We start from the raw sequence: 13351 nt of genomic DNA, 5'->3' as shown, positions 1-13351 counted from the left end.
ACTTTGTAACCTTTTTCAATATCCGCTGGTTTGATTTTTCTCTATTTACTACATTATCAACTGGACAACCCCATGGGAGAGCTGATAATCAAGAAGGGGTTCCGTGTGCTTTTGTTTTGGGTATCCTTTCCAGCAACAGAGATCCAGCATCTGGAGTGCGATTGAAGGTTTTCTTCCCTTGTTTGAAGTAGGCTCAATACTGAATTCAGTCCAGGTTGCTCAGGACCTTGTCCAGTTGGGTCCTGAAAATCCCCAAGGACGGAGGTGCCACAATCTCTCTGGGGTGCCTGTTGCAAATTATTCTCACAATGAAACATTTTCTTTGTACATCCAGTAGGAACCTCCCTCATTTCAATTTGTGCCTGTTGTCTTCTCTTCTCCTGCTGTGCACTTCAGTAAGGAGCCTGGCTTGATCCTTTCTGTAACCTCCTTCTTGGTATTGGAAATGAAAACTTACATTCAGTATTGTAAAGAGATGTAAGGACAGATGCCGAAGCTAATTCAACAAGCAACATGCTTAATTGTACATTTCAGTTCTTTGTGGGTTGTCCTTTATTCAGTAGTTTTGTGACTATAAACTGTTTCTGAAATGAATACTGAAATAATACAGCAGTTGTTATTGCATCAGATCTGCTCCTCCCTTTTTCTGATGAGGAAAAGCCAAAGGTCTATCCAGCATTGCCACATCTGGTATTATTAAAATACAGGTTTTGATTCTGTACTTTTTAATATTGCAGGGAAGCAGTAAAGGGGATTTCTTGGGTTTCCTACATAGTTTATCTTTACAAATATGTATGTTATAATCAATTCACACTTCAACATTATTTACTTGGATTTGGGGGTTTTTGTTTTATGTTTTGGTTTTTTTTAGAGATTATCCGTGTTGGTGACAATAAGAAGGTTCATCAGATTGAGCTTATCCCAAATGAACAGCTCATTGCAGTAATCTCAGGACGAAACCGTCATGTCCGGCTTTTCCCTATGGCTGCCCTGGATGGACGGGAGACTGAGTTTTATAAACTGGCAGAGACAAAAGGCTGTCAGTCAATAGTTTCTGGACATGTGCGCCACGGAGCTCTTACCTGCCTGTGTGTAGCTATGAAAAGGCAGGTCCTCTGTTATGAACTAAATCAGAGTAAGACACGTCACAAAAAGATCAAGGAGATCCAAGTCCAGGGGAATGTCCAGTGGATGTCAATCTTCAGTGACCGCCTTTGTGTGGGCTACCAGTCAGGTTTCTTAAAATATCCCCTTCATGGAGAAGGCAGCCCGTACAGTCTGCTCCATCCAGATGACCACACACTATCATTTATCTCACAGCAGCCAACTGATGCCATCTGTGCAGTCGAAATCTCAAATAAAGAATACCTGCTGTGTTTTAGCAGCGTAGGGGTTTACGTTGACTGCCAGGGCCGAAGATCTAGACAACAAGAATTGATGTGGCCCGCAACTCCATCTTCTTGCTGTAAGTTGCCATGTGTGTCTGTGTACTTGCTGTTATACATTGAAGTGATCACTGCTTGTATTAATAGCCACAGGAAGTGAAGTTCGAGGATGATTACCTGATGGGTAAATGAACATGCTCAGCTTCTGTCAGCATTTTTAATCTAGTCAGAGGGTTTAATCCTGATCTCATTTATGCTAGTTTTGACAACTCTTGTCACTGACCTATACTGCTGTAGCACAAAGAGGAATCAAGGGTCAGGATTTCCAACTCTGATGTCCAATTTCTAAACAGATGGCCTGGTCTCTAAAACAGCCGCAAGCCTCAGATCCTGCAGAAACTAATGGGATCTTTATGCATTCGCTACCACTGATGCTGGACTGTAGTTATTTAAAGTCTTAAAATTTGATTGTACTTCGGCTCAGCATTGTGATTCAGGCTTTCTTGATGTTCAGAGTCATCAGGATCTGGTCATTTGACTTGCTTTTCTCTAATGGTGTTTATTCCAATTTACTGGGGTTTTTTTCTTCCCTTACTCCTTCATTCTCTCTTCCTCAGCAGTTTCTGTTGACACTCTTCTCATTCATCTCCTCTCTTTGCTTTTTTTAAAAATCAGTTTTTAAGTTTTTCCCCCTCTGTCTCCCTCTTTCCTTCCAAAATACAATGTATGGCAGGCAACACAGAAAATATATTTCATAACCTTAAGGGAAAAAAAATGTGATTTTTCCAGATTTCTGTTTCCAGCAAGAACCGTTAAACTTTTATTGCATGTTTTTTCAAAGCTGAGGCTTTATCTTTGTGACAGTTGGAGGAAAAAGAAAATCTGCAATGCCTATCTTCTTCATTTTAATGTCTTTCTGAATGCAGATAAAGATTAGCCAAATTTGTCCTCAGAGTATCTGTGAATGAGCCCAGTCTTATGTTGATTCTTTAAAATAGTCTTCCTGCTTTCCTCACTGTGACAGCAGTACAGTCACATTGCAGAGGAGAGGAATGTTTCACCTTGTTTGAGTGAAGCCCCTTCTGAATGCGGAAGGAGCAACTTTTACAGGCTGCATGTTGCTTCTAGTTTTCAATCAAGAGTGTGATTATTACAATGGACTCAGAGAATGAATGAATCAAAATAAAAGATTTTGTGATAGATTGAAAAACAGGTATTTTCACATGTAGTTCATCTATACTGGTCATTGATATTTGTAAAAGATTTTTGATTGCCTTAAATGAAGTGACTTGATGTTATTCCAATGCAGAATGGAGGTATATTTTATAGCAAAACCTGTTAAATTTAAACACAAATTGGATGCTCTTGTTAGTCTTGGCAGACCATGGCAGTCTTGTTGCCGACATGGAAATACTGAATTCTCCTTTAAAAGTGGTCCCAATGGAAGAAATTTCATCCTGGGGAAATGTGCCAAATAAGTAGCACAGGAATTCTCTTTACAGTCCAGAAAATAAGAAAAGAGAATTAAAGCTAGAAGGAAACATCAAGATTTTTATGATTGTGTCATGGTGCTCGGTTCATTCAAATGACAGTTATTTAATAACAACAGTATATTTTCCTACCACATCATTTACAAAATGCGAGCTCATAAAAATAGGGCTTTTAGAAGAAAAAAAACTTTGAACCACATCAGTGTTTGGCAGAGTAAACTGTAATCCCTTGTAGTTCAAAAAGTAGTTTGGTTCTGCAAAGTTAAAAAAAAAGCCGTGGAGGTTTTAAGTTTTTTGGAGGTGCTGGTTTACCTGCAGAATAAATTTCTTGGTCACTTTTGAGTAAAAACACATTTTGCAAAGATTGTTGTTGGATTGTGGCATGGGTTGGGTTTGTTTTTTTAATAAATATGGTTAAACCATAAGAAATTGTGTATTTTGAGCCTTGTCTAAAAGCACATGATACTATATTTAATCATTCTCTCTCAGGTTACAATGCACCATACCTCTCTGTGTACAGTGAAAATGCAATTGATATCTTCGACGTGAACTCCATGGAGTGGATTCAGACTATTCCTCTCAAAAAGGTAACTTGCTGTTTCAATATCGGCTAAAGAATATGTCTAGACTCAACATTGCTTTGCTACAGTCATACCGGGTTTTTTAAGCACATCAGAAGCCATCATTAGAATTGCTTGTTTAAACATAATTGAACTAAAAGAAGAGGTACTGCAAAGGAACTAGTGCTTTTTGTTTGAAATACAAGATATGAAATGTGTTTTGCATGTGGTTTCACTGTTTTAAGTGAATGATCAGTCTGGAGCATATGAGTATGTTAGACTTTCTGATATTATTATAGAGAGCAGTTTCTTAGTATTAATTGCATATGGCTTCATTGGGACTGATTGCATCTGTGTTATTGCCAGAAGATGGTGGATGTTAAGATAATTAAACAGGCCTTCAAAAATCTATCTTCTGCTGCTTGAGAACATTGTAGACAGATAGGGTTAGAACATTTTGGTTCAGCCAGTACAAATACAAAAACCAGGATGATGCAGGTTTGGATCACTTATCAAAAGGAAGACGTTTTTGAAAACTGACACTTCCTTGGTATTTAGGAGGTGTTTGTTCAGCTGTATTTGGAAAGAAAAAAGAAAAGTGTGGTTTTTTCCCATAGTTTAGACTGACTTCTGCTTTGTACTAGTGTCAACGTAATTCCTTTACTGGCATTCCAATGACACAGAACTACAAACAGTTGCCCTGATGTTCTCGTGTTAGTCGTTCAGTCACTGCATATCAGTTTCCCACATGTCAGATGCAGACCAGGATATTACAGCAATGCTGTAACGATAAATAATGCAAAGACCAAGGTGCTCAGCTATTAACCAGCTTAAGGAGAGAAGAAGAATCTGGCCTTTTAGAGGAAATTTCCTCTACTCTTTCTGATGTCCAGACTTTGAGTTATTAAGCAGTTGGAGCATTTTTTTTCCTATACAGCAGAATATGATTTAGTACTTTGATTAGTATTTGGCTCAAGACTGCTCATTTAATGAATGAAGCTACTTTCAACAAACAAGAACTGCTACATCTAGGAGACTCAAAAATGGCAATTTATTATGAAGAACTTTGTTTCTAACACAATTTGCAGACTCGGAGAGTGGAATGCTTCTTTCATTTTGAAGTTGGAAATCACAAATGCCAGTAGGTTTTGGCAATCTCTATATATACTCTTAAATCAAGTTGCAAAGCATAATTGTGACATGATACTAACACAAAATAAAAGCACAGCTTATTGCTTTGTGCATCTAATAGACAAAATTGAAATATGAAGTAGACTTCTAACAGAACTATTCATTTAAATGCTGGGAGGAATGGTGTTAAGGCGATATCTTTCAGTGGAATTTTAGGCAAGTCCCTCTGTAGTCATTCTCCAAACAGAAGTTGAAAATCTAAAATTATTTTTAACCCTGCTTCATGGCTTTAATGACTAACGATTGTTATTCTTGATAGCAGGCAGGTGTTACTGGAAATAGGAGACACTGCACCCTCCAGCCTGCAGTTCTTCTGTGGAGCAGGCTTTGCTCTGGCCAATTACACTGTTCTGCTCCCTGGTTGGCTTTATAACAGTGCTCCTTTTATAACGTTTATAATGCACCTTGAAGCTTTCAGAATAAGACGGCACTATATAATGTGAATTATTACAATTACAATGTGAATTATTACAATTACAAGGACTGATTTTCCTTGTTTCAGGTACGACCCTTGAATACAGAAGGATCACTAAACCTTTTAGGCCTGGAGACAGTTAGATTAATATATTTCAAAAACAAAATGGCAGGTAAGTAAAGAGAAGCCAATTTTCATCATGCAAATTTTTGTTTAGAAAGAGCATTTTTCTGTGTCCTCAAACGTATGTGTGCTTGTTAATCTGGGAGAAAGCCAGAGCTTACAGATTCCACTGTGATTGCAATGATGTCTGCTAGGCAGCTACTCTGAACTTTTCTTTCCCTTTTGAATATTCAGTGAAGACTTGAATGAAGGCTAGAAGTAGAAAATAGAAGGACTAGACACTCCCTCCAAATCTGGGATCACCTGCCAGAACACTATCTAAAAATGCCTGCACAATTAAAGACTTCAATAGTGATCTTGGCAGTACTAGATTAAAATTAAAATTATACTTAACCTAAACAAACTTTTCCCAAGGATCAGAAAGTAATATAATATTATGTATTCATAACTTGTTATTAGGGCCACATATGATTGTGTGCCAAAGTTTTAGCTTCAGAATTCTATTTTTGTTATTCTGACCTTTTTTTTTCTTTTTAGGGCCCATTTCATAAGCATGCTCCTGAGTAATTTCCTTAACCTTTTGTTTAACCTTTTAGATGGAGAGGGGATGTGCTTTGTTTTAACAATCAAAAGCTATCATTTTTTTTAACAACTATTCTGAAAATAGTGGAAATAAACACTCTAGAAACATATACTGCTGTTGGCAGTGTTTCACGGTTTATTTAAATTGTTAGCAAATTAGTACAAAAGGAATGACAGTGGTAGAGAGGAGCAGTATGGTGGAAGTATGTATAAAGAATTTTCAAGTCTATTAAAGATTGAACATTAAAAGTAGAGTAGAAGAGAAAAAAAATGGAGAGTATAGGATCAGAAGTAAGGGTGTTACTTTGCTCCTGTACATTTCTCACTGTCTTTCAAAAAGGTTGCCAAACATTAAGATATCCTCCAGGTGTATCTCATCAAAAGTCTGCAGTTTTTTTTTCCTGAAGCTACTTACCTAGTAGATCCCACACTTCATGAAATCTCCAGTTGATCTTAAGGAAAGAAGAGATTTCAGTTCCATACAAAAATGGTTTTGGCAGTGAGCAGTAGGTGTTGGGTGTGTTCAAGCTTATTAAGTGTAACTTTAGTCTCCATATTTATATAAAATGAGACACAGCAGTTGCAGCGTTTATTCAAAGTAACGCTCCTATTGTATGATTATCGCTGGTATACGTTTCATGTCTTTATTAACGATGCCTTGGCCAAACGTACACATGTGGAAAAAATCTTCCCTTTTCCCACAGTTGCACCAAAATACATCAGTGTTCAAACGTTTCAAAAGGAGTAGTCTCTTTGGAGCAGGGAATGAATGAAAAAGAATCTTGCATTGAGTTTCCAGACAATTGGCAGAACAAGACTGTTCTAGTGATTTTCAAAGAAAGCAAAGCCAAAGAAAGTTTGAGATAGAGGACTGAGATCTTTTCCTGCCCACCGAGATGTTTTGTTTGAAAGAACTAATCAGTGGTATTTTGAGAACACAATTGTGGCAGCTTGTGTGTGAAGAAGGGTTAAGTCTGTTGCTATATCACTCTTCATTGCTCTCTACAGTTAACCTGAAAGGAGGTTGTGGTGATGTGGGTGTTGGTCTTTTCTCCCATGTAACTAGCGATAGAACGAGAGGAAATGGCCTCAAGTTGCGCCAGGGGTGGTTTAGACTGGATAATAGGAAAAATTTCTTTACTGAGAGAGTGGTCAAGTGTTGGAACAGGCTGCCCAGGGAGGTGGTGGAGTCACCGTCACTGGAGGTGTTAAAAAAAAAAAACGTGTAGACGTGACACTGAGGGACATGGTTTAGTGGGCATGGTGGGGTCGGGTTGATGGTTGGACTTGATGATCTTATAGGTCTTTTCCAAGCTTAATGATTCTGTTGATTTTGTGATATATAACAGAGTAGATAGTGACCAAGAAAACCCAGAAACCAAGGAACATTTATTCGGGTTTGATGGGAAATGGGTGGTGTCCAACATTAGCAAGAGCAGAGGGAGAAAACATCTTTGAATTCAAATTCCATGAATACCTAATAAATTGTCGCACTGGATCATCATATTTATACTGATTTCAGAGGGCGATGAACTGGTAGTTCCTGAGACATCAGATAACAGCCGGAAGCAAATGGTTCGAAACATCAACAACAAGCGCCGCTATTCATTCAGAGTACCGGAGGAGGAAAGGATGCAGCAGAGGAGGTCGGTATTCAACATGTACTTGTCTTCTGTACATGCCTGTAGGCCCTGAAGGACAGTGAGTGATGCCAATGTAGTACTTCATTTGTTGCTTTCTGGAATGCCCATTCAGATGTTTCTCTCTTCACTACTGCGTTAATCCTCAATGTTTAATTTGTGTTAATACCAGATTGGATATGGATGTGCACTGGATACACAAGTATTCATTAGTTCAAATTAATTATGTGAAAGAGCTGTAATTTGGAATGCATGTCTCCACATACTGTATATAGGTACGTAGGTGTGCACATATAAAGATCTATAATAAACACTTTGCAAAAGGACATTACATTGCTAACTGTACATATGGATTAATTACTTTCAGACTCTGGTTCTGCTTTTCTTTCTGAAGGCAGTTCTACTCTCAGCAGTATTCCAAGGCGTCTGCTTTTGTGATTTATAGATTTAACTACACAAACATTCTATAAGTCTCAGAAAACTCACCTCTTCAGAGGACACAGAACGTCAGGATGTGTTTCTAATAGAAGTCTTTAACAGGTCACAAATACTTTCCTAAATAGCAATAAAAACAGGTCTGCACTACTCACAGTGTTCACAGAGGATGTTACTGACCATTTACTGTCCCTCCCTAAAGATGACCTGCTACTGTGCTAAGCTACACTCCAAGAACTGAGTATTTCTGTTTTCTAACTTCCAACGTCTTCCACCGATGGTTGGCTCCCAGCTTTCCTTTGTTTTTGGGTCTAAGAAAAGTAACAGCTGTGTACGGTGGAGATAAAATTCCAGTTCTTGTCCTTGCCTTTTCTGAGCTGATCGCAGTTTGGTCTTTAAAATTTTATTTATTCTGAGTTCTGAAATGCATCCTTGCCATTTTGAAGAGCTTTTAATTCTGACCACAGACTGAGAAAGGTACTGCAGTACTATTTTAATTCTATTTTCATATTTTGTACTTCATTTTCATCTCCACTTTGTAATACATCACAAATGAGTTCTGCTTTTACTCATCTTAGAGGTTTTTATCAGCTCATAGTGGTTGTATATTCTTTGAATGTTAGTAACTACTGGGTGTGGACTGTTAGCCTGCAAAAAGCATTCTTTTCTTCTGACGCCTTGCCCTCTCTTCAAGCTGAAAGCTTGTCCATGCCAGTGCTGATAGCAAGGGTTTATCACTGTTAACATGGTTAAATAGTTAATTTCCATTTTAAAGTAGCTGGTAATCAAAGTTGTACATGTTTTATAAGTGTTCATCCTCACCTGGAACGAAATACCTAAACAAAGTGTTTTCTCTTCCAGGGAGATGCTACGCGATCCGGAAATGAGAAATAAATTAATTTCTAACCCAACTAATTTTAACCACATAGCACATATGGGTCCAGGAGATGGTATACAGATTCTCAAAGACCTTCCAATGGTAAGTACAAAAGTACACGTGAGTGTGACTGACTGCAGCAGAGGCTGCAAATAAGTGACAGACAAGTACAATTTTAAACGTATATTTAGAGGGTTGATGTATTTCGTATCAGGAGCAGCGTAACTAGGGAAATGGAGCTGAACATGCTCTGCTGCATGTGATAAAATTTAAACAAAGATGATGACACTTAAGCATTGAGGGCAGGAGGAGTGGATAATGCCTCCTGGGTTTTAAAGCAGATTGGCCTCTCAGTATTGATGATAATTTTTATGACCCATATGAAGGGACAAAATTAAGAGGATTTGGGTCTGTGTTCTTTGTGGGAATGGAAAGAGAAATTCCTTTCACTGTGAACTGTACTTCAATTCCTTTCTTCTCTTCCCATCTTTAGCTCCGACTTAGCCTATCTCTTTACAACCTCTTTTCCTCAGACGGTGGAACTGTAGCAGTTTAAAAGTGTGTAGTGCCCAAATTTCTTTCCATGCCAAAGATGCTATTTTTCATTTTCTCTCCAAATTAACTAGTCTCAATGAAACAGAACTTCTTACATAAAAGGTTAGTTTTTAAGTTGAAAAATGGGGGAAAAAAACCCCATGTAATAGCACACACACAAGTTCATTTCCACAAAACCTTATGTAAGAAATACTCACCTGAAAGTTACTGAAATTTTTGATGAGCTAAAGACCAATTAATATTTTGTTTGTAGGAGAGTATCATACTGCTTGCTTCAGGCTACCTTAAGCATCTTGTTTGTGTGTTCTGTATTGTTTTCGAAACTTGTCCACGGTGACACATATGTGATTCAGAAGATGCTAATCAGCACAGTAAGAAAGATCAGATGATAGGCTATCAAACAGATGCTATGAGTACCACCATAAGACATAGGCATTAGTACTGAAGTGCTGTCTAAAACAATCATCATTATTACTTGGAGTTTGTGCAGAAAGCGGGAAGTAGATGCTGAAATCGAGATTTTCAAATGCTGAAAAGCCCAAAGGAAACAACAGTAAGACTGGAAAATAAAGCGTGCCATGCAGTTGCAGTAGTTTAGGAGCTTAGCAGTATAACCTCTGGTCTTCAGATACTCATTTTACCTCACTTTTGCAGCAAATGGTACTTTTATGTTACACTTCACTGTAAAGTCTGCACATTGTACATAAGCCCTTCTGGCCCTGTGTTTTCCTTAGATGAGAATATGCAAGGAAAGGAAAGGATTTACTTTAAATCTCGTACTAGAGACGCTCTGAGAAACCTCTCATAACAAATATATTCAGTGCAATTGAGCAAAAACCAACATTGTGTGTGTATGTTTATAAATGAATGAATAATGAAGCAGCTGCTTCTAGAAAACACATGACAAATCCAAGGGAAGTTGGCAGGTAGTGTTTATCTTACCTGGATGTGAGTATACATGTGTCTAATGTTAAACAAAGAATGATAATTTGCTTCAGGGCAGGATGTAGATCAGAACCTTTTTTCTCTTTTCCATTTCTGGTGGGTTCTTTAAAATATTTGTGGCTCTTCTCAAGCAGAGGAAATAATCTGCTACTGCTAAAGGCAGGGCAAAAGACATCCCGTTTCACACCATCAGTAGTTGAAAGTTCATGGGAGTCAAAAGCTGCAAGGACTCCTAATCAAGCCCCAGATCTGGCAAGTGTAAAATGAGGAATGATTTTATCTATAGAAGGGGATTTTCTAGACTTACATAGATTAATATTTCTTCAGCTATGTCGCCTCTAAATGGCTTTTAGCTTTGAATTCATTCTAATTACACAAGCCTTGTATTAGCTCAAAGGTCATATTTGAAGTTAGGACTGGTACTTTGCTTCTTACCAATCAATATGATGTTTTGAAAGCAATTCATGAGTCACTTTTTCACACTTAAGTGATAAGAAGACATTAGAAAATGTGTACGCTATAGAATCGATTTCTGCACTTGTTCCGCTGCTGCAGCCTCTTTTTAAAGTTACTATTTAAAAACTCCTTTTTGCAAGTAGGCATCAGTCTTAATGCTGGGAGATGTCACTGCAGATAAAGCAAATTTGACGTGTATTTTTCCAGCAGCGCCTTGCGATATTATATTGTATTTGTATTCCTAGCTTAACGGGTACAGAATTGCATCAATCACAGGACTTGAAAGTGTGTGAATTTGAAAGTGTAAATTGAGATCAGGAAATAAATGTTCTGTCAAGAGCTACTTTGGTCCAGGCAGCTTTTTCTTTTCCAACAGCTTCCTGTAAGGTATTTGGCTGGACTAAGTTTTCATTTAGTCTGTTCCAAACTACCTACTTTGTTTCTCAGGCACAAAAATAGAAGAAAAGGAGTTGTGCATGCATATGATGTTATGTATTGAATCTGATGTTTTATTTGAAAGATAAATTTAGAATTAAAAGAGAGGATGGAAACAGAGGATGTTTCCTGGAGAATCATACACAAGGTAGAGAGTACTCATCCAACCCTGTGTACAGTTCATCTGTATGGCAGTTTCTTTACAAGGACATAGAATTATTTCACTACATTCATACTTTGTTCCAAAAAGATGAATAGCTTTTTTTTTTGTGCTTCTTAGCATGTGTGGTGATTTTGCAGCTGGAACATCTTCTTTATATTTTTAAATAGATCAGTATGTTTCAGAAGAGAAAGTATTTATTTTTTAAGAACTGTGGGAAAGATTGCAGCATTTTACTTTGCAAATGCTTTTTCTGTCTGTGCAAGTGGATGATAAAATACATTTTTGCATTTAAAGAGGGCTACCACTAGGGGGAACAAGTAGTGCAAGGCTAATAGTTTTCTCAAATTCTTTTCATCCAACTATTTTAGGTGATAGAGCTTCTTTTTCTATGAGATACTGGAAGGCAGAAAGTGTATGAAAGAATGGAGTGGGTCTTTTTCTTTGCAGTTTTTTCCAACTTATCGGAGCAATTACAAATTTGGCTGGATCTGCTGATACAAATTTGTTCATCCAGCGTGAGCTTTCACTGAAGTCAGTATAGTGCTATGTAGGCAGAAGGGTCCTTAATAATAAATAGGTTTTAATAGAGAATAGGTATTTTAATCTCTGTGTTGGATGAGATTGTCACAAACTAAATAGCCAGCTCAGCCTAGCTTTTATCTAGCATCCATCTGGCTGGGCTGTGATACGTCGGTGGGCAGGAGGGGCTGTATGCTTGTGCTGCCTTAACCCATGGCATAACGGCCTGGTGGATGCAGAGCCAACGGGAGCCTGCTTGCTCTCTGCCCACTACTGTTCTTAACAATATCTTTTAAAAGACCAGCTTTAGAGAGTTTAATTTGTATTGTAAATGTACAAAATGAAAATCGGATAAATGGAATGTTTTAAACTCTTTTAGGCTAGTTGATGTTGTATCCGATGCCTACCTATATGCAATGTATCTGTCTGCATGTGATTGCCCTTGCTGATGCAGTCACATAAGGGGGAAAGATGCTTTCTCAGTGCATTGTTTCCAAGGTCTTGGTATGCAACAGGTATGTGATATGAACAGCGAGATACGTTTATGGGAAATTGCAGTCTGTTAGCTTAGTCCCACGTTGTTCTCTCCATGAATGGACATCCTTGACTTCAGTATAACCCTATGTTTGGGCAGAAACGAACATGCCCAAGGCTCAGAGTGAGATCAGATTTAAGAGAGAAAAATATTAGAGGTTATCAGACAATTGTAAATTTGCATCTTTCTTTTCTTCATGGTGAGCAGTTACTCAGGGTTCTGGCTTTGACAAGCAAGTCTTTGACAAGGGCTACAACACAAAAGAAACCAGAAGTTCTTGTTTGCTGTTAACAGAGCCGTAATCAGTACATATTTGTATTTTATTGATGTGGATACTAGATCTGGGTCATTGTCTTGTTTTGTACAATTTAGAATCGTTCCTGTTAGTATATCCCCAAACTTATTTTTTTACATGTTTTTCTTCCCTAGCAGCCTGTCACCAATTAACTGGCCGTACAGTCTGGCCTCCCTTCTGCCCTCTTGTCCCTTGAAGCCACTTTATCGTGGATGCTCCTTTGTAGTGAAGATCTGAAATCTGGAACTGCACTTACTGCAGCACAGACCACCTCTCTGTGTACATCAGATGTACAGGATTGATTTTGCTTTCATATTCTGCATGCCTAAGTATTTTACATACAAAAGCTAGTCTTGACTGCCATTATATTTGAACATTATGCTTCAGTTTGACCTCATTATACATGAGCCATTATACTTCCATTCTAGATGATGTGTGAAGCTTTGCTTGTTTCAAATGAGAAACTTTTAGAGTAAATGAGTACTTATCCATATTTGGTATTGTTTAAAGAAAGTGGGAACCCCATGCATGCATTTAATGGTGGAGTCCATGGAGAAACTTCCATGGAGGGTCATTTTAAAAATGTTGCCATATCGTGGCTTTCTCGCTTTCATGAATGCTGGCTAAATATTTTCATGGTCTGCAGCTGGCCTACCCTCTGCTTTTTAGCTTGCGATTTTAGACACTCCCTTTTCTCCCTTATTGGCTTTTAGGAATGTAGCTGGCTGTGCTGCCAGTTCTCTGTTGTGA

General features: G+C 38.0%; 1 protein-coding gene across 7 annotated transcripts in view; it reads left to right on the top strand.

Annotated features, from left to right (window-relative positions):
- Positions 1 to 13351, top strand: part of CDC42BPA (CDC42 binding protein kinase alpha) — a 191366-nt gene that overhangs the window by 163909 nt on the left and 14106 nt on the right. For all 7 annotated transcript variants that reach the window (XM_059834726.1, XM_059834718.1, XM_059834733.1 and 4 more), the window contains 5 exons: positions 872 to 1465; positions 3365 to 3462; positions 5129 to 5213; positions 7269 to 7392; positions 8683 to 8800. In XM_059834726.1, coding sequence (XP_059690709.1) covers positions 872 to 1465; positions 3365 to 3462; positions 5129 to 5213; positions 7269 to 7392; positions 8683 to 8800 — 1019 coding nt within the window. The remainder of the gene's footprint in view (positions 1 to 871; positions 1466 to 3364; positions 3463 to 5128; positions 5214 to 7268; positions 7393 to 8682; positions 8801 to 13351) is intronic.

Source organism: Gavia stellata, chromosome 2 (assembly GCF_030936135.1).
Source record: "Gavia stellata isolate bGavSte3 chromosome 2, bGavSte3.hap2, whole genome shotgun sequence".
Taxonomy (NCBI): domain Eukaryota; kingdom Metazoa; phylum Chordata; class Aves; order Gaviiformes; family Gaviidae; genus Gavia; species Gavia stellata.
Note: the sequence above shows the minus strand (reverse complement) of the source record. Positions and strands in the feature narration are given on the sequence as shown.